Source organism: Xiphophorus couchianus, chromosome 5, assembly GCF_001444195.1.
Source record: "Xiphophorus couchianus chromosome 5, X_couchianus-1.0, whole genome shotgun sequence".
NCBI lineage: Eukaryota > Metazoa > Chordata > Actinopteri > Cyprinodontiformes > Poeciliidae > Xiphophorus > Xiphophorus couchianus.
This window is the reverse complement of record NC_040232.1, coordinates 1575672-1600526: the sequence shown is the minus strand read 5'-3', so window position 1 is coordinate 1600526 and position 24855 is coordinate 1575672. Positions and strand designations below refer to the sequence as shown.

Sequence of the window (24855 nt, the reverse complement as noted above, 5' to 3'; positions counted from 1 at the left end):
CTAAAATCTATTCAGACTTCATGATGGCGACGTTTCTGATTCAATAAACGGAAAAATTCAATATGTCTCACAAAAACTCAGGAGAGATGAAATAAGTTTATTTTTCATTCTGACTTGAAAGATTAAGAGAAAATAAAGTTCAAAGCAAAGCAAAGCTGAAGTCAGACGTGAAGAACAAGGAGCTGCAGCTCTGGACCCAGTGGGGATCTGACCCAAAGTATGAATCATCCAACTGGCGCCACCTGGTGGACCTTTACCTGCTGAGGTCAGAGGTCAGGAGCCTTCCTGCTGCTTTCCATCTTCATCCCTGATGACAGGAGGAGGAAACAACCTGGTTACCAATGGCAACGCAGGAAAACATCCTGAATGTTCACCCAGAACACCTGTTGCTGTGTCAGGATCCAGTTCCATCTTTTACCTGCAACTTTCTTTCACAGATCCAGTAGTTGTGAACTTCACAGGGAACATCATTCCAGTTGTTTTCCTCGTCAAAAAATCGGATTTCGCCGCAGTTTTCATCTCTATTTTCATGACTGTTTGGCTCACCTTGACTCCAGTAACTGCAAATAAAAAACAAGAAAAAAATTTACTTTACAAACAGCTGGCTACTGCAGCTCAGTGGAAATATCTTTTGTGCTGAAATATGATGTCTTTGTCAATATTAAGAAATTATTTACTCAAAATAAGCACATATTTCTTGCCAAAAAGTTACTTGTAAGTTAGTTTTGTTTTATTTCAAGTGAACTAAGATATTTGCAGTAGAAGCTAGACAATAAATACTTTTGTGTTTTTGCAGTGCACTTTAAGTTTCATTTTTGTTTCAAAGATTAAGATTTTATCTAAAAAATAAAAATCAACCTTAGCTGATGAATTAGTCTTTATTTGCTGACCCTTTTACATACAAAACAAAGCCCAACAAAGTTCTTTAACCAGGTAAAAACAGGAGAAAATAAAACAAAAATATTGAGTTAAAAATTGAAAAAATATACAAAATAGTGTCTTTAAAACATAATGTTGCTCTACAGAATAAGGTAAATTAAATGAAGCACCAAAATAATGAATAGAAACATTGGACTTGGTGTTCCCTCGCCAGGACGCGGGTCACCAGGGCCCCACTCTGGAGCCAGGCCTGGAGGGGGGGCCTGGTGGCCGGGCTTTTACCCATGGAGCCCAGCCGGGCTCAGCCCGAAGAGGAAATATGGGCCCCCCCTCCCATGAGCCCACCACCCGTGGGAGGGGCCAAAGGGGTCGGGTGCACTGTGTGATGGGTGGCGGCCGAGGGAGGGGACCCTGGCGGTCCAATCCCCGGTTGCAGAAGCTCTTGGGACGTGGAATGTCACCTCTCTGGTGGGGAAGGAGCCGGAGCTAGTGCGTGAGGTCGAGAGGTTCCGGCTAGAAATAGTCGGTCTCGCCTCGACGCATGGCTCTGGTTCTGGAACCAGTCTCCTTGAGAGGGGCTGGACATACTTCCACTCTGGAGTTGCCCAGGGAGAGAGACGTCGGGCAGGAGTGGGCATACTTGTTGCTCCCCATCTCGGCGCCTGTACGTTGGGGTTTACCCCAGTGAACGAGAGGGTAACATCCCTCCGCCTACGGGTGGGGGGTCGAGTTCTGACTCTTGTTTGTGCTTACGCTCCAAACATCAGTTCAGATTCTCCTTCCTTTTTGGAGAGTGCTCCTCCGGGGGACTCCCTTGTTCTGCTGGGGGACTTCAACGCTCACGTGGGCAACGACAGTGAGACCTGGAGGGGCGTGGTTGGGAGGAACGGACCCCCGATCTGAACTCGAGCGGTGTTCTGTTGTTGGACTTCTGTGCTCGCCATGGATTGTCCATAACGAACACCATGTTCAGGCATAAGGGTGCTCATATGTACACTTGGCACCAGGACACCCTAGGCCGCAGTTCGATGATCGACTTTGTCATCGTTTCATCGGATCTGCGGCCGTATGTCTTGGACACTCGGGTGAAGAGGTGCGGAGCTGTCCACTGACCACTACCTGGTGGTGAGTTGGCTCCAGTGGTGGGGGAGGAAGCCGGTCAGGCCTGGCGGCCCAAACGTGTTGTGAGGGTCTGCTGGGAACGTCTGGCGGAATCCCCTGTGAGACGGAGCTTTAACTCCCATCTCCGGCAGAACTTCGAACACGTCCCGGGGGAGGTGGGGGACATGGAGTCTGAGTGGACCGTGTTCTGTTCCTCCATTGTCGAGGCGGCCGATCGGAGCTGTGGCCGCAAGGTTGTCGGTGCCTGTCGCGGCGGCAACCCTCGAACCCGTTGGTGGACACCTTCGGTGAGGGATGCTGTCAGGCTGAAGAAGGAGTCCTATCGGGCCTTTTTGGCCTGTGGGACTCCGGAAGCAGCTGATGGGTACCGGCGGGCGAAGCGGCATGCGGCTCGGGTGGTTGCTGAAGTAAAAACTCAGACGTGGGAGGAGTTCAGAGAGGCCATGGAGAAAGACTTCTGCACGGCTTCGAGGCGATTCTGGTCCACCATCCGGCAGTAAGGCACCAACACTGTTTATAGTGGGGATGGTGTGCTGCTGACCTCTACTCGGGACGTTGTGGGCCGGTGGGCAGAGTACTTCGAAGACCTCCTCAATCCCACCAACATGCCTTCCACTGAGGAAGCGGAGCCTGGGGACTCTGGGTTGGGCTCTCCAATCTCTGGGGGCGAGGTCGCCGAGGTGGTTAAAAAGCTCCTCGGTGGCAAGGCCCCGGGGGTGGATGAGATCCGCCCGGAGTTCCTTAAGGCCCTGGATGTTGTAGGGTTGTGTTGGTTGACGTGATTCTGCAATATCGCATGGACATCGGGGGCAGTTCCCCTGGATTGGCAGACTGGGGTGGTGGTCCCCCTGTTCAAAAAGGGGGACCGGAGGGTGTGCTCCAATCATAGAGGGGTGCCTTCTCCGGGTCAGGGGGGCTGTCCTGCCCCAAGTGGAGGAGTTTAAGTATCTCGGGATCTTGTTCACGAATGGGGGAAGAAGGGCGCGGGAGATCGACAGGCGGATTGGCGCAGCGTCTGCTGTCAAGCGGGCGCTGTACCGGTCCGTCGTGGTGAAGAGAGAGCTGAGCCAAAAAGCGAAGCTCTCGATTTACCGGTCGATCTACGTTCCCACCCTCATCTATGGTCATGAGCTTTGGGTCATGACCAAAAGAACGAGATCGAGGATACAAGCGGCCAAAATGTGTTTTCTCTGCAGGGTGTCTGGGCTCTCCCTTAGAGAGAGAAGCTCAGTCATCATGGAGGGACTCAGATTAGAGCCGCTGCTCCTTCACATCGAGAGGAGCCAGTTGAGGGGCATCTGGTCAGGATGCCTCCTGGACGCCTCTCTGGTGAGGAGTTCAGGTCCCACCAGGAGGAGGGGAAGACCCAGGACACGCTGGAGGGATGATGTCTCTCGGCTGGCCTGGGAACGCCTCGGGATTCCCCCGGAATAGCTGGAAGAAGTGGCTGGGGAGAGGGAAGTCTGGGCCTCCCTTCTGAAGCTGCTACCCCCGCGACCCGACCCCGGATAAAGGGAAGAAGATGGATGGATGGATGGATGGATGGATGGATGGATGGATGGATGGATAGATGGAGCACAGATGTGAAAATTGTGAAAGAAATGAAATGAAATAATAAATCTGTTTAAACACTTGGTACAAATGTTAAACTATAAATAAGTGATGAATTTGTAAATAATCGTGTGTTTGGTAGATAACGGTGTTGAATTTACTCTTAGGAATATGTAAATACTATTTCTATTGTGTTGTTTCTTCTCTTGGTGGAATGTCTGAAATATATTCTTCAATTCAGTTCAAATGAATGACAATAAGCTTATAAATAGGTACAAAATAGCTTTAATAAAGTGATTAAAGATATATAAACCAAACTGAAATTGCTAGAGATCTCTCTATGAAATTGAACTAAGGTTAAAATATGAATAACTAATCTTAATGACTAATATTCACAAGTCAATATATATTAACTTACAATATTCATTAACTTCGAGGTAAGTTTTAATAATAAGATCAGATTTTATTTTGTTTCCTAAACATTTAAAAATGTGGTGAAGTCTTTAAAAGAGTTATATTTAAACCAGACTGTCGTCAGCCTCTCAGCTCGGTAATCTCTCCCATCTGGGCCTGCAGGTCCTCTGACCACTGACCTGGTGTCCAGTCGAGTCCCGTCGACCCATTTCCATTCTCCCTCCTTTTCAGTGTCAGTCAGTCCGATCCAACGCCTCTCTTTGAACCGACTCAGGAAGTTCTGCTCTTCTCTGCTGTTGATGATCACCAGGTCTGCTCCTCTTTCCAGACAATCTTTTCTGCTTTTACCCCATGTTTCCCTGGCAGAGGAAAAGTAGTAGATGCTTGGACAAAATGTAGCCAACTGTTCTTTGAAGGAACTGGGCACTGGAAGAAAAGACAGAACCAAAACCAGTGATGGTCAATCTGATGATGGAAATGACTGGAGACATAAACAAACTGCTGCAGGTTTTAATATGAATCTCCTGATTGTCTCTCCATCAGAAATTACATTTCAGTGAAACTGGGCTCTATTTCATGCTTTCAGTAATCTGGTGCCTGACTACAACTCAGAGGTCATCAGACATGAAGCAACAGGACTAAAAGAAACTTCCTGATTTAACGCCTTGAAATTGGGTCTCTGTCTCTTTAAGAAACTCTTGTTCTGTTTGTTTCTGAGGTACAGCAAAAATGTTCGTGGGTCACTTTGACCCGGGAGTGTTTAATCATGCTATAGTGTCAGAAACCAAAAAATTCCTCCAAAACATTTTTGTATCTGATTATTAACTCCAATACTAACCATTTCAATCAATATTTGTGCAATGATGTTTTTTATTTTTCAGAAATTATAGATCAATAACGACAACCTGCTCATTTACTCATTTGGACATAAAAATGGAATTTACATTTTTAATGTCCACTGAAAAAAACCCTAAACACAAAAAACAATAATTTCCTTGAAATTGGTCTTTTGAAAAAATTTTTATATTACATTTTATTTTTTTCAATGTGTATCTTTATAATTGAACTTGAGACACACACACTGTTCAGGGTCAAATTGACCCGCTGATTAAAATCAAGATAAATGAGTCATGCAGAGAGTATTTATGTTTCCCTCCACTTCTGCTGAGTGTCACTCAGTGTGGGTGGAGTTTGTCCACAGGAACAGAAAAGATTCCCGTCAAAAGTTGTGTGAACACTTTCTGCTTTCTCGCAGTTTCCTAGTGAAGTAAAGAGAATAGTGAGAAAGTGGGCTTGTGTGTGTGTGGTGTGGTGTGTGTGTGTGTGTGTGTGTGTGGTGTGGTGTGTTTGTGTGTGTGTGGTGAAATATGGCCCATAGCTGCAAGGAAACATATAGAATTGGACATTTTTTAATCTTTTGTTGCACTTTAACTTGACTGCCGGGTCAAATTGACCCAAACAGTATCTATGTAAAAGGTAGATGCAGGGGTTGGTACAAATGTGTAAAATGAATAAATTTCAATTTACATGTAGAGTGCACCTATTAAGTCAAATAGAAAAAGTTTCATGCAAAAAAAATACTTTAAACTATTTTTTTTTTATTTCAACTTTAAAACGGGTCAATTTGACCCGGAACATAACAGGAGGGTTTAGTAGCTCCTGTTCTGTCTGAAGCTCCGCCTCCAGGAAGTCATCCCAACATGGCTCCTCTATTAACCCTTTAACATTTTTACCAGTGTTGCTCTGAGAAGTAGCTCCTATAGACAGCTGATTGCTGCTGGCTAGTCTGAAGGAGCTGGGTGGGGGAGGAGCTGCTCCTTGAAGGCGGGGCTAGGTCCACCCAGGTGTTTAGCAGCTGAATGGTTGCCATGGACAACACAGGATTTCTCAAAGGTGAAAGAATCAAAGCAACACAACATGACGAAAAGATCAAAAAGCAGATTTTATGTCATATTGTTCCTATGTTTAAAAATCAGGTCTAAACAATCAAAGTATTTGCATTCACTGTGTCGATCAGGAGGCATCGAGACAACGAGAGAAGATATTACTGTGGAACATATATAAAATAAAAATAATGACAGTTATATAATGAGTTCCTCGCCCCGCCGCCTGTCCTGCCTCCCCTTGCAAACAAATGTAGAGAAAAGAACCAGAATTATGAGTCTTTATAATATTATGAATGTAGGCAGAACTACATGTACCTGAGTCATAATGTGTGTGAATAAACATTACTGTATATGGATACGGTGGCTTCAATGGTTCATCAACAGCTGGAATAATTTGTAGAAAAAGTCAGACAACGCTTAAAGGATGTGAAACATTGTTCAGCTTATGACAATAATCACATTTTTAATGTCTTACAATCCTTTACAACTAAGAAAAGGACTCTGTTGGCAGTCAATTTAAATTCAAAAATACTTTATAGATCACAAGGGTAATTAAATAAAATGAGATATTTAGTTTGACCAGGATTCAGACCTGTTCTCTCAGGTTACCGAGTGTGTTGCTCTATTTTATTTTATTTTATTTTATTTGCTCATATTGGCCGTCAAAGGGACAGCAGGAAGTGGGTGGCTTTTGACTTGGCCAGGCTAAAAACAGACTTCCTGTTGGATTTCTTCCTCTCTGTACTTTCATACGCAAGAATTTCTTTCTATGTAAATGAATTGAAAAACTGCATTCCAGCATAACTGCATTATTTTAGGATAATTAAAAATATATATTGTGAAGGCGTGGTGTTGAGCCACAATCAAGTGTCTGTACATGAAAGCCATTCAAGTTTATTGAAATTTGTGAAAACACACATTGAGGTTTTTTGACACATGGTGCTGGCCCAGGTTACGTGGATTTGGCTCCACCTTGTGGCCAAGCAGGACACTGCGCAGGCATTGTGAGTCTCATTCCTTCAGTTCATTTTAACTGAGGCCAAAATGTGCTACTTTAAGCTAAAACACAGAATAACCAAGCATGCTTGTCCTTTATGCTGTTTGTGTTTCTTGTTGTTCTGATCAAGTATAAATGCAGAAACTATTAAACACTAAGAACACTTAGTTTGATTTGCTGCTATTCATCAAGGAAGCTCAGATTCGTACCAAACTATGAAGAATGGCTGCTGAGGTCCACTAGTGAGAGTTTAGTTGGATTTGAAAGGGATTTTGGAAAATACAGATGTTTGTGTTTAACACAAAAGAGAGAAATACGAACATAGAGTAAAGAAAGAACAATTCAAGAGAAAATCTGAACATTTGAGCTCATTTGGATGGATTTTTAAAAATGTTTTTAAAGTTTGAAGATCAGATGAAACATTTTTCACATTTTGTAAATAACACCCCACCTTCAACCAACCCAAGGTAAGACCTGTGGCGTGGACCAATCAAATTGAGCCATTTCACAGCGCCACATAGTGGTGGACTTTGATAAGAACGAGCTAGACGTGTTATCTGCTACATGTCTGTCTGTCTGTGTGGGACAGATTAATGCCAACAATATTTATCCCTTCAACAAACCAAAGTGAACATTATCAGCCACCAGAGTCCAGAGCCTCATGTGTGAATCAGCACAAAAACATTCAGATGGATAAAACTGCACATGTCTTTCATTTATACAACCTAATTTGCCTGAAATAGAGACGGCTGCTGGCAGACTGCCGCCAGGTGTTGGAGTAACCATGACAACGGTCCCTGCTTGTATGTTTGTAGACAGGTAGGTCATTCCTGAGGGATTTTGTTCCCACTTACTCACATGCTTTTAAATCCACGTCCAGTTGTCCTGCCTTGCTGCCAGAAACACATAACAGCCCTTTCACCTGTTGGATCTGGGCTTTCAGCGCCTCCCCAGCAGGTTGTGAAGTCGGGTTCTGGTCGGGTTCCCCGGCGGGGTCAGGGCCAGAGTCCTGGCTGTGGCGTCCGGTCAGGTTTTTGTCACAGTCCTCAGGGTAAAGGGAACAATCTGTGGTGTGTACAAAGTAAGTTTATTCTTACAGACGTTTATCTGTAACGGTGAATCTGATGCTTCAACTAAGCTTCAGATCTGGACAACAATCTGAATCGTTATGGTTACAGTATGAACGTGTGTCTGAAATGTCTGGATGTAATGAATCCTTCATGCTTCACCTTTTAACTGCTCCTCTGTTGAGGAGAGCATGAAAACAACAGGACTTTATGTCACAGAACAAATCTCATCTCAAAGCGAAAAGACACAGAAATATAGAAAGAGATTCCAGTTATTTAAAATTATTTTCATACGTTTTTATAAAATACCTTCACCAAATATTGAGCTCCTCCCTCATTCCTATGGGAGTCCAGCCAACCTGTGGAAGAAGCTTTTTTACCTATCCTGTCTTGGTGTTTCAGTTGTTCCATAGAGTCGCTGGTAGCCGACATGTCTAAGGCCGGATTTGATTTTTGATCAAATCAAACTAGTTCGGCCTCGATGATGTAACTGGTTGTGTTTCAGCGGCATCTGGCCAGCAGGGGGAGTTAAGATCCGAGCTCCTCCAGCCAGAAGGCCGTTCAGACGTTCTGTGGCCCAGACAGAAAACTCTACTTTCTTTATGACCTGAAGCTGCTCCTTTACCACTACATCTCTTATCCAGACCCTGGAGGGCCGAGCAGAACCCAGGGTGGCCCCTACAGCCCACAGTCAGTCCGCCTCATCTCTGAGAGCCAGCCAATGGGAGCACACCAGTCCAGAACCAGACCCACCAGTCCAGAACCAGACCCACCAGTCCAGAACCAGACCCACCAGTCCAGAACCAGGCCTCATCCCAACATGGTGGTTGGAAAGAAAGAGTTCATTCAGTCATAGGTTTCTGTCTATGGGCTGCAGAACTGAGCAACTCATTTATCCGAACAGCCATCAGCAAACACAACTCCTACTGTAACCAATCAATCAATCAATCAATCAATCAATCAATCAATCAATCAGTTTGATTGATTCAATTGAATCAATCAATTGATACTGTAACTAAAGACCTGACTGGTTGCATATACGGTCTGTGGTTTGCTGCACATCTGGTACTTTCTGGAAGTACTTTAACTTTTCTACTGTTTCTTTTACTTGAGGTCTATTGACTGCAGACAGGAAGTGGAGTTTGGGCAGCGAGCTGCAGCCGCCAGGACAGGCTGGATGCCAGGGAGCTTCTCTGCTCCAAACTGCAGAAATCTGACTCGGGTTCTACCAGGTTCCATCACAACAGCACCAAACCTCAGCTGGATCTGGCAGCTGAAGTCCAAATGTTCCCAACAGAACCATCTGCAGTTTTACTGGGAATGGACCAAACCCATTAAATGGTTTTCTAGTCCTGCTCACACACACATTTATACAGTGACACACAGATCAGTAGGCAGCCTGGGGTTAGTGCCTTGCCCAGAGGCACATCAGCATGTGGCTGGAATCAAACCCAAGTTTTCTGATTATCTGACGAGTTCTGAACCCTCTGATCCAGAGTTCATTCAGCAGAATGGGAGGAAGCTGGTCTAGTTAAAGCCTGAAAGCTGGTCTAGTTAAAGCCTGAAAGCTGGTCTAGTTAAAGCCTGAAAGCAGTGTCTACCTCAGAGTAGTTTTTGGTCAAAGTTTGTCTTCAGTAACCAGGAGGACATGCAGACAGGAAGCTGCAGTGAACTCACAGGAAGTCAGACGCAGTGAGATGTTGAGGGCAGATTGGAGGATGCAGAGAAGTCCGAAGCTCAGGAGAAGCAGACAGAAAACTTTTCCTCCTGCCAGAAGGAAAGAGAAACTATCAGGAAGTGACGGCCAGAAACATTAGAAACATGACATGTTCAGGGTTTTATTGATTCTGGTGTAGAACCGGTCTTGGTCTCAAGGCCATTTTTTGATGGTCTCGGTTTCGTCTCGGACTCGGGATTTTATTTCAAGACCGTAGCAAATTTGTTCCGAACATTGAAAATGAAGAATAGGTTTAATTATCTAAAGTGATCTTGTTTCTCTCAAAGCTAGAAGTAAATTGGCAGCAGCAACTTTCCTGCCTCTCCTGGATTATGGAGAAGTTTTATATATAAATGTTTCGACCTTAAATCACTGAATATTGTGTATCATTGAGCTTTAAGGTTTCTAACCAGTAACAGACGTTTTACTCATCATTGTGAGTTTATGCAGAAGCTGATTGGCTCCTTTATGGAGAAATAATCACCTGATGATCCTGATCTATAAATCTCTACTCGGCTCGGCTCCAGCATACTTTAGCTCTCTTACATAGATCTGTTATTTCCTATTCTTTACACTCTAATAATATTTTCCATTTGCATTTTCCACGTGTTCGAACTGAAGAGGGGAAGCGATCAGTCGGTGTTTTGGCTCCTTCAGCCTGAATCAGCTCCAGTCTGAACTCAAGTTATCAGAACTGATTTCATTGGATTTATTTCTTCTTAAAAACAAGAAACGAGATTCTGTTAACCAGCGTCACTGATTTTAAATGGTTTTCTATTGTTTTACACTTGTGCTTATGTATTATTAGTTTGATTTTGTAACCAGGTTGCTGTATCGCAGACTTTCTGCCCAGGTTCCTCTTGAAAATAAGATCCAGATCTCATTGGGTTTACCTGCTTAAATAAAGGAAATGATAAAAAAATAACAAAAAAGCATCAACAGCCAGGAAATGATTTTTAACTTCCTTTGTAAAACATAAATAGCAAGTCGCTCAGTGACCCAGTGGGTCGGAGGTCATGTGACTCACTATGAGCCACATGGAGTCCGAATATCGATGGTCAGGAAAATGGAAGCAAATAATCTGAGAAGATTTGAGATGAATTATTAACATGATAGCAAGATAAGAAAGGGATCCGATTTCACAGGTCGGTAAAAAGTTTTAAATAAAAAGTGGAGAGCAGGTTAGTGGAGCTGATCACTTCTGACAGATAATCAGAAGTGTTTAAATCAGCTAATCAACCACAGGAAGTTCAGGCATCACTTCCTGTTGATGCAAAATGGAAATTCAAAAACATAAATCTGCATCAGACAGAATGTTCTGTTTGGTGGTTTTACTATTTTGTGTGGGAAATATTTTTGTGTTTTTTTTAGTGTTAATTCCTGATGCACTTGAAATAATCTGAGCTCTGCCCCCGGGGCTGTTGTTTACTGGTTGCCATGGCAACGAGTCTGCCTGTGCCTTTGAGCCGACAGACTGAGAAAATAATAATACAATCAACGTTTCTCCGTGTTTCTCAGGATAAATTGCATCATTTGTTCGTAGAACGTGGAAATATTCAGATCAACCATCAAATAGGATGAAATATTTCATAAAGTATAAAGAGTCAAAGTTTATTACATTTTAAATCATGACTCCTATTAAGTAAAATTAAATTATGGGTCATTATAAAGACAAATTTGCTTTTAGATTTATTAGCAGGGAGAATATATATTTTACATCCAAACATCAGAATCTCAGCTTTAAACCACATTTTCTAGAATCCAGTAATAAATCTGTTCACCAGCTGATAGGGTACCCTATCCCTATCCCTATCCCTATCCCTAACCCTAACCCTAACCCTAACCCTAACCTCCAACCAGACACAACAAAAAGGTTTTGCATCTTTAATATTTGTTATATTAAAAACACATCATGTCTCATCTGCTATCTGTGAGTCAGCAGGACAAAAAGGATTATAGCAGAATCACCTGAAAAATACAAAGTTTATATAGATTAATTAGATTACTTATGTTTTAACATATTTATATTTGGTAGTGTGTTTAATAGCTGCTAAAAGGTTATTTTCTAAAGGTGCTATTAATCTGACAAACCTGATCAGGACGCATATCCTCATTTATATTCATTGATATTTATTTAATTAGCAAATAAATAAAACAAGAACGACAGAACAACCCTGACCCTCTTCGATTGCTGTTGGATCAGCAGCTGTGATCCCCGCCATGATGGTCGACATCACAGCTGCCTGGTTGTCATGGTCACATACCTGGTTGTCATGGTCACATACCTGGTTGTCATGGTCACATACCTGGTTGTCATGGTCACAGTCATGCTGAGCGCCTTGTGCTTGGTTCCTTCTTGCTTGTTGTTTACCGTCAGGGTTTCGCCTCAGCTGCTGTTTAATGCTTTCTGACATGAGCGATATGGGCAAACGCCCAGGGCGTTATCTTTCTAGATCATATTGGTTACATTTATTTCAGCTCTAAGTATTTAATATCTAGGTGTTTTTATGGGAATGTGGCTCTTTCAGATCAATTTGATTAACATTTTTGATCATATTTCACATTTTATTGTTTTCATGTAGCGCGGCGCTGGTTTTGGTCTGGACTCGGTCTCAGACCCTAAAAGTCTTGGTCTCGGGTTAGGTGATTGATTGATTACACTACCTGTGTGTGTGTGTGTGTGTGTGTGTGTGTGTGTGTGTGTGTGTGTGCAGTGGCGGCTGGCCAGTAGGGGGCGCTTGGGCGCCGCCCCCTTTAAATTGTTTAGATAATAAATGATTTCTATTCTGAACTGCAAAATACTTAGAAATGTATTTATTCATACTGTGTGTCCAATAGACATGTTAGAATTTATTAAAATAGTAAATACATAATTCTAATTGCTCACATTGTGCACACTTCCTATGTGCAGGGCGCCGTCCTAATGAGTGTGTATGTAGGCGCATCAACTTTTGGCAAGCAGGTGATCTGAGGCTGACTTTTAATTGGTTGTTTAAGGTTTTCCACAGGGCGCAGCGCTCTGCGTCCCGGACACACCCATTTTGTTGTGTCATTACTGGTAAAGTGTCAGTACTGGCTCATTTTTTTTAAAACATTGTGTGATTGGACAATCCCCGATTCGACTCATTAGCGCAGCTGCAGTTCGTTAGGTCGATTCACGGTTACGTTTGCATTAAGCAATGCATTTTACTGCTTTCCGTGTTTGCTATTTCAAAGTTCTGGCACGGAGGAAATGTGGACAACAACTGGGGTAAGAGACTTAAAACATCTTTCAGAAAAATGCAAACGGCACGAAAACAGCCGCAGCCACCTAGACAATGCAATGAAGCTAAGTTTTTGGGGGAAACTTAGCATAGCTGAAAGGTGCTTTTCAACTCTGAAAAGAATCAAGACTTTTCTGAGAAACTCAATGACTCAGGACAGGCTGGATGCATTGGCCATGTTGTCAATGGAGAAAAGACTAGTCACAGAGATGACTGACTTTAACAAGAATGTAATTGAGAAATTTGCAGGGCAGAAGGAAAGGAGGGCAAAATTCATGTTCAAATAGTGCTATTTTTTAAGATTTGTTTTGTTTGTTTTTCATTTGTTTGTTTGTGTGCGCCCCCCTCAGTTTTTTTAGCACCAGCCGCTACTGTGTGTGTGTTTCTTCTGCAGGGCGTCCTGCTGGGCGTGGAACCAGCATCTCCTCCATCATTTCAGGTTCTTCTTCTCCTGCTAGAGTCCAGCCTCATTCCGTCCTGCCTGCTGTTCTTGCTGCCAGTTTTCTGACCCTCGTTGTTTCTGTGTATTTTACATTTCAAGGTCTGAGACCCAGCTGCTGCGCCAGGGGCCAATTTAACTTTTGTCCTGGGGCCCAAAACTCCTGCTGCTGCTCCCATCATGGCAGACTGGAGGCAGTTTTTGAGTTTCTCTCAGATTAGCTGCTAAAATAATCCTGACGTCTCTCAGTGAAGATCGAGTGAAGATGTCAGCGTGAACAGGAAGCGTTTTAGCTGCTATCATATTCATGTTTGCATGTGGTTATTAACTGATGTGTACCAACAGCTCAAACACAAACACACCACAGAACGTATGGTTTAACATAATGTGAAGTTTGTCCATAAACCTTAATGCAGTTATCAATAACAGGCACACTTCAGGTAATCTGTGGGATTATTTTACTCACCTGGATTCTTCTTTAAATCCCGACTCTTTGCTGGTTCTTCATATTCCATCTGATCGTCGCCTTCAAATGTCGCCATGTTCATTTTCTGCTTCTGTTTCTTTGGCAGAATCATAATAAAAAGGAAAGAAAAAATAAACAGCTTACAACAATTTAAATTGAGAAAATGTATTAATAAAAACCTTCGTCAACCAGGAAACACAACATACAATCAGGAAATGAGGAGGCTTATCTTGATGTATATTTCCTGTTTTATATTTTTTTAAATATTCATCTTCCTCATTTAGTTTTGTTTTAAAGTTGAATAAAAGTTTCTAATATCCTTTTGTGTGAATTCTTATGAGGAGAAATGAGAATCGATGAGAATCAAAACTGTCTTTAGTAAAAACTGACAAACATAAAGTTCTGTACTTACAGACGGGTGAAATGTGGTGTTGATCCACGGTCAGAACCGGACCGACAGCTGACCACCAACTTCTGCAGCAGACGGTAAGAGGAAGCTCTGGTGTCGTTTGGTTCCTCCCCAGTTTTCTGCAGAGTCTAAAACTACAAGATGACATGATTTACAGTAGCGGGTTCTGCTGAGCCTGGTTTTACGTCACCAATCGGATCAAAACAGACCTCAGGACTTTATTAGCTTCATTCTCAAATAGTCATTAATACAGTTATTAAAATGGATTTAACCTGTCGCCGTTTTCTGTCTCAGTGAAGTAAATCCTGTTTCTTCTGACTGAGGCTCAGGCTGAAGGTTCCTGGTTTATAAATCACTGAGCGCCTCAGAACCAATCAACCTGCAGACCTCTCAGGGTCTGGTTCCGGTTCTGACCAGAGAAGCATTTTTCTCCTCAATCTGGAACAAACTTCCAGAAAAGTGCAAAACAGCCGAAACACTGAGTTCCTTTAAATCCAGATTAAAAACCCAGATGTTATTAGTGGCTTTGGAAACATAATTGATTAAGAATTTAACGATGAATTTAACTAAATGTTCCAGTTGTTGATTCTGTTTTTGTGACGTAAAACTCTTTGAAATGTCTTTCTGCTGAAAGATGCTACACAAATCAAATCTGACGAGTCTCTGGACAGCGGTCCAGCTGTTGAACTCTGACCTATCAGGACCTCCATTCATCCGATCAGAGAAGGTCAAAGGGCAGACAGGGAAGAGCTGTAGAGCTGCAGGTTGGAGGTGGCGTGTGTGTGGAGTGTGTGTGGAGTGTGTGTGGAGTGTGTGTGGCGTGTGTGTGGAGTGTGTGTGGAGTGTGTGTGGCGTGTGTGTGGAGTGTGTGTGGAGTGTGTGTGGCGTGTGTGTGGAGTGTGTGTGGAGTGTGTGTGGCGTGTGTGTGGAGTGTGTGTGGAGTGTGTGTGGAGTGTGTGTGGCGTGTGTGTGGAGTGTGTGTGGAGTGTGTGTGGAGTGTGTGTGGCGTGTGTGTGGAGTGTGTGTGGAGTGTGTGTGGAGTGTGTGTGGCGTGTGTGTGGAGTGTGTGTGGAGTGTGTGTGGAGTGTGTGTGGAGTGTGTGTGGCGTGTGTGTGTGGAGTGTGTGTGGAGTGTGTGTGGAGTGTGTGTGGCGTGTGTGTGGAGTGTGTGTGGAGTGTGTGTGGAGTGTGTGTGGAGTGTGTGTGGAGTGTGTGTGGAGTGTGTGTGGAGTGTGTGTGGCGTGTGTGTGGAGTGTGTGTGGAGTGTGTGTGGAGTGTGTGTGGCGTGTGTGTGGAGTGTGTGTGGAGTGTGTGTGGAGTGTGTGTGGAGTGTGTGTGGAGTGTGTGTGGCGTGTGTGTGGAGCTCTTCCTCCCCTCGATGGGACAGAAACCAGCGTCTCTGGGAAGGTTTGATCTTCAGGACGGACAGTAAAACTCTCCATGTTTCAGATGAAGGCGTCCAGATGTGGGATAGTTTTACTCACCTGGATTCTTCTTTAAATCTCGGCTCTTTGCTGCAGGTTCTTCATGTTCCACTGAGATCTGATGTGTTTCTGCTGGGAGCTGGAAACGAGTTAAAGACAGAAAAAGTTCAGCTGCTGATCATGTGATCAGCTTCCAGACTCTGCATGTTAAAACAAGTTTTCAGGGTTTGAACTTTCTGCTGGTTTCATTTCCTGTTTCTGTCGTTTGGAAAGCTTTCTTATTTTGGGTTCATTCTTTAATTCTGACCTGCATCAACCTCTTAAAACGAAAAGAACCAGAACCTAAACAGAACCACTTTAGATTGAGCCTTTTTTCACCCTGCAATACAAAGTGACAGAAAATAATCCTAAAACTGTTTGAAATGAGAAAATGATCATATTTATCTAAACATCAAACAGGAAGTTTGTCTTGATTTACATTTCCTGTTTTATACTTTAAAAATGTTTATGTTATTGCATTAATTTACAGTTAAAAGCTTTAAAGTTGAATCTGTTTTCGGTTTTGGGTGGATTCTGAACATTCCTCAGTACTGAAGGGAATATCTGCTGGTCAATTCATCGTTCACAGAACAGAACACAGGAACGTTCTGGAGCCCGGACACCGATGAGGTGAAGTTCTGTAGTTACAGACGGGTTGAACCTGCCGGTCCGATCCAGACTCAGAGGAAGCTCAGAATGCAGTTTGGTTGTTTTTCCGTAAGAAACCAAAAGATGATGCTTTACTGATCATCGGCTTCCTCAGGAAGTCCGTCCTGGTTTCATGTAACCAACCAGAACCAAACCCACTCCACAACTTTACTTCCATTCCCAACTTCATTTTATAAAGCAGACTTTGTGTTTTAAAACTGAAGACTTTCCTGCCTCCAGGATCTTTCTGCCTCCTTTTCTTTCTGTTGTCCAGCTTAACTTGTCTTATTCTGGTTCTGCTTTCTGACAGATTAGGACTCAAATCACACAGAGAGACTCGAAGCTTGACTTTAGGACTCGTCTGCATGCGAGCCTCAGAAAGCCTGAATTGATTTTCTTACATTGATTCTGGATCTGGGAGCTTGAAGACTGTCTGGTTTCCTGAAGGTGGGTGAAGAGAGAGGAGGTCAGGAAAGAAAGTTTGAAACCAACCAAGCAGTTTAAAATGAAATGAAGATCTCTGCATCACCTCAAACACATCAATGTTTTTCTCAACCACTAACGATTCAGATTAATGATTTATTATAGCAACATGATGAATTGAGTCAAGAGTCTTTTAGGTAAGAAGAAGTCGGGGCTCCAGCTGATAACCAGTCAGGAAGAAATGAACTCCACTCAGCACAGCGTCTCCAAACGATGGGAATTAACAAAAACAGATTAACTAACAAATCCTACAGCTAGCTACTGGCCCAAAGACCATAAATAATAAATCATAATCAGAGAGAGAAGAAAGGAAGAGCAGACCCAGAGGGCAGTTTTAGTTATTCAGACTTTGCTTTGGATAAAATCATTTAAACAGAAAAACCACAACATGCAGCCAAACCTTCAGACCCAGTAAAGTGGCAGAACTTTAATCTGAAGGGATCAATGAAGATCAAACTGGCTTCATTAAGGGACGTAGCTCCTTCAATAACATGCGTAGGTTGCTCAACGTGATCCAGTTCTTCAGTCAAAGTGCAATGCCTGGTCTAGTCGTCTCCCTAGACGCTGAAAAGGCATTTGATGGCGTTGAGTGGTCAAATCTCTTCTACACTTTGAGAAAGTTCGGTTTGGGGGAAAATTTTGTCAATTGGATCAGAATACTTTACAGTGAGCCCTGTTCAGCTGTTATTACTAACGGTTTACGATCGCCAAATTTTCAGGTGCGGCGGGGAACGCGCCAAGGCTGCCCCCTTTCGCCCCCTGCTTTTTGCTCTAGTTATGGAGCCTCTGGCGGAGGCGGTGCGGACCCATGGGGGGATAGGCGGTCTGACCATTGGAGAGAGACAACACAAGATTACTTTATATGCCGACGATGTGCTCATATTTCTGTCTCAGCCTGAGGACTCTATTCCACATCTCATAGAGACCATTAACAGGTTTGGGGATTTTTCGGGCTATAAAATCAATTACAACAAATCAGAGGTTATGCCACTAGGCACATTAAAACACCAACCATCTATACCTGCTCCTTTTCCTTTCACTTGGTCCCCAGAAGGATTTTCATACCTGGGAATAAAAATTACCCCCTCATTCGACAAAATGTATAGGGCCAATTTCACTCCCTTATTTGAACGGATCCGGCTGGACCTCGATAGATGGAGGACACTGCCTCTCTCTTGGTTGGGCCGCGTGTCTCTCCTAAAAATGAATGTCCTGCCCAGACTTTTATATCCCATACAAATGATTCCAGTTCTTTTTCTCCGTAAAACAATTAAGGCTCTAAATGGGTGGCTAAGTTCTTTTATATGGGCAGGAAGGAAACCACGCTTAAAAATGTCCACACTGTGCCTCCCGGCCACGGGTGGAGGCCTCGCTCTCCCAGACATACGAAAGTATCAGATCAGTGCCCATATGTGTGCTGCTGCTGATTGGACAGGGGGTCCTGCCTCTCTGTGGCTCCATATAGAAAGCTCTATGTCCAGGTTCCCTTTAAAAAATTTACTTTTTTTGAAAAAAAAAAATATTATAAAAATGTACTGCAGTAACCCCATTACTATTAACACTGTGAGGGCATGGCAAATGGTTCAAAAACTTGAGGACAGGTCCCAAATTATATCACCTCTTACACCTATCTGTGATAATCCCGTGTTCCTACCAGGCGCTATGGAGTCTGGCTTTAAAATATGGTCAATAAAGGGAATTCATACACTTTCTGACTTGATGGAAGGTGCTACGTTATTATCATTCTCGCAACTAATGGATAAATATGACATTGGGAGACAGGATTTCTTTCGCTATCTACAAATTAGAGATTTCATACAGAAAAAACCACACTCGATGTAGACCAAACAATTTCGGTGTGTGAAAAACAGCTATTTTCCCCTATGGTAAGAACTTCAATTAAAACCTTTTACAATTTACTGAAAGAGCTCCACTTATCAAATACATTACACTTAAAAGAAGTCTGGGAAAGGGAATTGCAGTGGGCAATAGATCAGGAGGGGCGGGACGAGGCTTGGAAGAATGCCTAACCCTAACCCTAACCCAAAGTCTTTAAGTATTTGCAGTCGGGTTAAGGCCATGCAATTGAAAATCTTACACCGTCCAACATTTCTCCTTCTCAGCGAAGTAAGTTCAATACAAGCTTCTCGCCATTATGTCTAAAATGTAGAACAGATATTGGTGGTCTTACACATTGTTACTGGTCCTGCAGGGAAATTCAACATTTTTGGTATATAATAAAATGTGAATTAGATAAAATTTTCTCTGTTTGCACACAATTCAATCCTCTGTATTTACTACTTGGTTTAACTGACGCCGGCATTACTGGTAAATGTCAGCATCAACTCTACAGAATGCTCACTTTTTGTGGTACTGAATTGGATTTCTGACAAAGCTCCAAGTAAATCACAATGGCTAAATATAGTACTGGACTATATATCTCTGGACTATTTAACGAGCAAACTGCACGATAAAGAAGATAACTTTCATAAAGTTTGGGAACCTTTTATTTCTCATGTAGGATTTGAAACTTCTGTGCTTCTCTGGAGAGGATTTGTAATTTGAGGACCGAATTGTAAAGACCTGAAATGTTCTGGTGTCGACCATTTGTCTTTCATTGTTTTCTCTTCTTCCCTTCCTTCTTTTCTCTTTGGTGTGTATGTATGTATATTTACAGGTATGTAACTATAAGAGCTGGATTGTTCTCTTGTTCTTGTATTTGTCAAAACATTGAAAACCAATAAATATAATTATAAAAAAAAAATTCTGAAGGGACGAATAAAACTGACGCGACACATGAAGGCTTTCTGAACGTCTTGTTCTTGTTCTGACACTTTTAATGCAGATTCATTAACTTATATTAAAAGTCCATTAAAATGGTCAACTTTGTATTAAAAGTGTCGTTACTGACAGTCATGAAATCTTCATGTTACGTCACGTTTATTTCAGTCCAACAACAACCAGGCCGAATCATAACTCACTTCTCTGCTCAGACAGAAACGAGTCAAATGACCCGAGAGTAAAAATAAAACCTGGTTTGTGTCCAGTGGACCAGCCGGCGGCTCCGTTTGCCGGGTCCAAACTGCTGGTCGGTTTTGGGAGCCGCAGTGAGTCCAAACTTCAATCCTACAGATAATCTGAAGTTCTGCGTCCCGTTGAGGCCAGAGCTGCGAACCGCCAGCAGAAACACGGAGACTCGACTCTGATGACCTGGACAAACCTCAGGTCTGCTGCTCAGCTCACAAGTATTCATACCTCAGGTGGGTCAACCTTTACATTAACTGCAGCCAAGAAGTTTGTTTGTGCAGGAAAGACAGGAATCTCCCAAAAGATTCAATGTGAAACTTGAAATTTAGCCATTTTTGGAAAAAAATTAAAATCTTTATCGCCACAAGAATCAAATCCATCAACCAGGGGTATGAATAATTCTGACCCGAACTTTTTCCTCAATCTGCAGTTCCCAAGTTCTGCCAGCAGGGGGCAGAACTGTCACTTTAAATCCGTTCCTGGCCACTTTATTAGGTACAGGTGTTGTAGTGCCGAACCTGAATCAGCCAATCAGAGCGCAGCAGCTGAAGTCATTTTTATTTTTAACATTTAGGCCAAATCATGGCTGTTTAAGTTCTAAGCTGCTCAGTGGACCTCCTGGTACCAAAACCCGCTCAGCAGCTCTGGATGGAGAAACTGCAGCTTAAACATTTTAATAATTCATAACGGATCTCTGCTCAATTCTGATTTTACATCTTTGCAGGTTAAATATCAAAGTTCTGCAGCTTCTGTTTGAAATCCACAAACACTCTTTCTCCCCGAAGACCCTGAACGCCTCGCGGCCTGCAGCAGAACCAAGTCAGAACCAGCAGACTGGACCTTTTCACAGTCAACATTTATTGGATCATTAAAACACCATTTTACAGTCAACATCTATAAAAATATTTTCTATTTACAGCAGGCTCAGCCCGGCAGAGCTGCGGTCCAGTCAAAGTCCGAACATCTCCTGGGAGGCGTAGGTCATGTAGAGGAAGCCGTCGTCGTCCTGGTGGTCCTGGTACAGCTGGGCCATGGTGAGCGACATGCTGGCCAGGCTGCTGCTGCTGACCAGCAGGTAGAAGGCCTGGCTGGGCAGCAGCGCCATCCGGTTCCTGGACGGGAAACATTCAGAACAGATTTCATCACTACAGAACCGACCTGGGTCAGGCCCGGTTCTGTAGTAAACAGAACTCTGGAAGGAAACAAGTCGACCCGACAGCAGCAGAACTGGACCCAGAACCAGAGCGGTCCGATCCGGTCAGAGGATCGATTTATTGACGGCAGACAGCTGAGACCGAGCAGGTTAAAGGTCATCCAGAGGTCAGAACATGACCGGTGTGAGCTGGCAGGACCGAACCAGAACCGGGACCAGAACCGGCCGGGGACCGGGACCAGAACCAGAACCGGCCAGGGACCAGAACCATGTGGACATGGAGTCAGACTAATGAGTGATTTTCAGGAATTAGACGGATCCCTTCAGCTCTGAACCCCCACATTATCAGAACCAGGCTTCATCAGAACCGGCTGAGTTTCTGAACCAGTTCCAGAACCGGTTCCGCCTACCTGATGATGGTGATGAACTGGGTCATGGTGAGTTCGTGCGGAACCAGGAACTTGGTTTTGTCCAGAGGCGGAAGGTTTTTCTCCTTCTCGTATCGCTCGATGATCACCTGAAGTTCAGGGAAACCAGGTGAGTCCAAACAGAACCAGCTCCAGAACCACGGCCGAACCGGACACTCACCGGGATCTTGTTGGGGAATTTGGACCGGATCCCCTCCACCTCCATCTTCCTGGTAGCTGCGGAGAGAAAACGGAACCTGAGTGAGTTTTTCCTTCAGAGTTCTGGATCCCCGGTTCCGGTTCTGAGACTCACCGAAGCTCTTGCGCTGTTTGAAGGTTTTGTTCTGCTGCGCGGTTCGATCGAGCGGAGGCATGCTGGGTCTGGACCGAACCGCCGCGCAGCCGCGTTTAAATACTGGCGGCTGCGGCGCATCAGCTGATCAGCGCAGACTGAGAACCGCAGGGCCGGTCAGCGGCCAGCGGGGCCCCGGGCCGGGTGGGGCCCCGGGGGGCCGCTGGACAAGGTTTAAAGGCGATAATTACTGTGAAGTTTTTCTTTATTAAATCGCAAACTATAATTTAACTTTTTCATCATTTCCTGTTTGCTTTTATTCACTGACTGAAAAATTTCACAACAGTTGGAATATCTGGAACCTCCGGCAGCTTAGCCTTTTGGTAAACCTGTGACTTAAATTTGTGATTTTTATTTTATTTACTTGTAATTTAATTGATTTGTTTTACATGTGGACCAATTTGTGTCTTTAACAAATGATGGAACTGAACAGAACAAGACGAGAGTGAAGAAGAGGAACGATATTCAGTCCAAAGAGCCGGAAACTCGGTTCTGGTTCTGATGACGAGGAGGAAACACATAAAATAATAAGAAGCTTTTTGTTAAAAATGTTCAAACTAAAATCAGAAAAGAATAAAAAATAAGTGGAATAAGATAAGCAGAGATTTATATTCAATACAAACAGCAGACGGTTTTTAATAAAACAAAAATAAAATTATATAATAATTAATAGAACCAAATAATTGCATATTTTAAAAAGTATTTCAGCCAGGGTTTTAAAAAAGTATTTAAAATCAACTGCAGACGCAATAAAACTAATTAAGATCAAGAAAAATAAGTAAAAAGCATCTTAATTTATTATTATTACTATTATTAATAATTCATAATTAATAATTCATTCATCTTCATCACTAAGTCCAGAACCGGATCCGACAGAAACATCTGAAGCTCTGGAAAAGTTTTCCAGAACACCAGGCTGAAACTGGATCAGAACCGGCCCGGAACACATTCATCAGGTTCCAGAACCGGTTCAGTTTTATTATCCATCACAGTTCACTGAACTGATCTGTTCATGTTCACAGTTCACTGCTGAACTGATCTCAGCTGAAACTGATGATGTCACCTCCGGGTTCTGGTTTCTGATTGGCTGAGCTGGTGAGCCTGATTGGACTAAAATCAGTCCAGAACCAGAACCATTAGATTCTGCTGTTCAGAACCAGAACCGGTCTCAGGCCCGGTCCAGGTGCTCAGTTTGCCCTACGCCCCTATGACGTGTGGATTAGTCAAAGTCACATCAGAGGTCAGGGGTCAGAGTTGGGACAGAACGGTCCTGGGTCGTAACGTCACATCCAAAATGGCCGACTGGTCCCTGTTTAGCATCCTGCTGCTAAAAACTACAACAAAACAGATTATTTTAAATGTACAGTAACGGTATTTCTGAGTCATTGATGGAGAAATATGTTCTGTTATGATGATGTTGAATACAGAAAATTCAATATAATCCCTCATGTTCAGCGAAACAAAAATTATTTCAATACTTTTGAAAACTGATTATATTCTTTATTTTTTGCGACAGACAGTTCACTCTGTGAACTTTACCATATTTCCAAGATGGCAAAAATACACATTAAAACGTTCTAATAATCAATTTATCCGTTTATTTGACTAATAGAGACGTGATTTTTACCCATAAAACCATCTGTTTTATGCAGCCGGCAGTTAGTTTGGTATAAAGTGGAGCTAATAACAAAGATCAAGTGAAGGACAAACATACAGCATTTATAGAAAATAAAAAAAATGCCTGATGCTACATGTGAAAAATAAAAATGGAACTAAAATGAACTTTTTAAAATGAACTATGAATGTTGTGACTTTATGAACCAAAAATGTAACAATAAATTCATCGGTTTTCTGCTCCTCTGGTCTGAGAAGAAAATATTTGTTTAAAAATCATAAAAAAATAAATATAGAAATTTATTCTATATTTAAGTTTTAATATAATCAAATTTGGTTTTCTAACAGGAGATGAAGAGTTAAATTATGATACATACTGCTTTCTAAAAAGCCCCTCCAAATCATTTTATTTTAGAGAGTTTAAACATTATAGCATCATAAAAGGCCATAAAAAACAACAAAACATTTCCATAAATCCTCCTTTTAACTCAAAACGTTCAAAATGCGAACTTCCTGTAAAGGCGGAAATCAGGAACATTAAAGTTCCTCCTCCTCCTCTTCATCATTATTATCATCATCATCGTCAGTTTGACCGCCGTTGTGCAGGACCGGATGTTCGGATCGGTTCTGGTCTGTGGGTCGCAGATAAACCAGAACCTCTGGTAAAGTCCAAACCAGAGTCCAGATGAAGCCGATAACAGAACCGTTGAGTTTTCTGCTGATTATCGATCAGAAGTGGTTTTGATCAGAGCTGCATTCCCAGCAGCTGCAGATCAATAATCATCATCGATTTTGAGACACAGCAGCGCCACCATCAGGTCACACATAGAACTTCCGCTATCAGTTTGTTTCATAAAAACATTTTTACATAAATGTGTGATTCCTGATTCATCTTTTATTTTCCTCATATTTATTTATACTTTATTTATTTATTCTCAGCCTTCTAACCACTGACTTCCGGTGTTTCACTATTGTAATTTTATTATTTCAGATTATTAAGTAATATTTTCCTGAAAGAGGAGAAACTACGCCGATCACCTACAGCAGCCAATCACCTGAAGGGAATGAGGAGCTTGACGTCATCACACAGGTGAGTCAAGTCGCTACAGACGGAAAATAAGTGAATATACCTTCAAAATAAAAGCCTGAGAGAGGACCGGTCCGATCCGAGGACTCTGATTGGCTCTTAGCTGGCAGGTGTTTGTGGACCATCAGGATCCCGACAGCAAGGAGTTCTGGGATCTGGGATCTGGGATCGATTCGTGTTCCTGGTTCTCCTTTCATTTCATCAGAGATAAATCATGTGCAGAGCGTCAGTGTCAGGTTTGACACTTATTAAAGATAAACTGAACAACAAAGAAAAGACAAGAGAGTTGGATTCTTTTGATCTCGCGAGGAGAACGGACAGAAACGTGTTTCCAGTCACAAATCTCCAACCGCTCTGAAACACGTCTGTCCGCTCCTCGTTTTATTACGTTCAGAGTCCCTGTCACAGAGAA

The 24855-nt window shown here is 42.8% G+C and overlaps 2 protein-coding genes across 3 annotated transcripts; both read right to left on the bottom strand.

Annotated features, from left to right (window-relative positions):
- Positions 1-77: 77 nt before the first annotated feature.
- LOC114144306 (CD209 antigen-like protein E) lies at positions 78-16805 on the bottom strand. 2 transcript variants are annotated; one of them, XM_028016989.1, is made up of 9 exons: positions 16722-16805; positions 15694-15772; positions 14214-14344; positions 13802-13892; positions 9594-9683; positions 7708-7914; positions 4146-4392; positions 419-560; positions 78-307 (listed from the first exon to the last, which is right to left on the bottom strand). In XM_028016989.1, the coding sequence occupies exons 4-9, from the start codon at positions 13881-13883 to the stop codon at positions 302-304; spliced, it is 774 nt and encodes a 257-aa protein (XP_027872790.1). In that variant the 5' UTR covers positions 13884-13892; positions 14214-14344; positions 15694-15772; positions 16722-16805; the 3' UTR covers positions 78-301. The 2 variants fall into 2 exon arrangements, with proteins under 2 accessions (XP_027872790.1, XP_027872788.1); XM_028016987.1 differs by having other exon boundaries at positions 13802-13898; positions 16722-16803.
- A 3864-nt stretch (positions 16806-20669) lies between these two features.
- Positions 20670-21841, bottom strand: map1lc3c (microtubule-associated protein 1 light chain 3 gamma). The gene is made up of 4 exons (XM_028016992.1): positions 21704-21841; positions 21572-21627; positions 21394-21500; positions 20670-20942 (listed from the first exon to the last, which is right to left on the bottom strand). Exons 1-4 carry the CDS (start codon positions 21762-21764, stop codon positions 20780-20782), a joined length of 387 nt encoding a protein of 128 aa, XP_027872793.1. The 5' UTR covers positions 21765-21841; the 3' UTR covers positions 20670-20779.
- Between the last annotated feature and the right edge of the window lie 3014 nt (positions 21842-24855).

Excerpts from the sequence above, each read along its gene's own strand:
- map1lc3c (XM_028016992.1), bottom strand. The coding sequence starts at position 21,764 with ATGCCTCCGCTCGATCGAACCGCGCAGCAGAACAAAACCTTCAAACAG. Across the intron at positions 21,628-21,703 it reads CAAACAGCGCAAGAGCTTCG|CTACCAGGAAGATGGAGGTG; the intron begins GTGAGTCTCAGA and ends TTCTCTCCGCAG. Across the intron at positions 20,943-21,393 it reads CAGTTCATCACCATCATCAG|GAACCGGATGGCGCTGCTGC; the intron begins GTAGGCGGAACC and ends TTTCCCGTCCAG.
- LOC114144306 (XM_028016989.1), bottom strand. The coding sequence starts at position 13,883 with ATGAACATGGCGACATTTGAAGGCGACGATCAGATGGAATATGAAGAA. Across the intron at positions 9,684-13,801 it reads GGATTTAAAGAAGAATCCAG|GAGGAAAAGTTTTCTGTCTG; the intron begins GTGAGTAAAATA and ends TCCTTCTGGCAG. Across the intron at positions 4,393-7,707 it reads GGACGTGGATTTAAAAGCAT|TGCCCAGTTCCTTCAAAGAA; the intron begins GTGAGTAAGTGG and ends CTTTTCTTCCAG.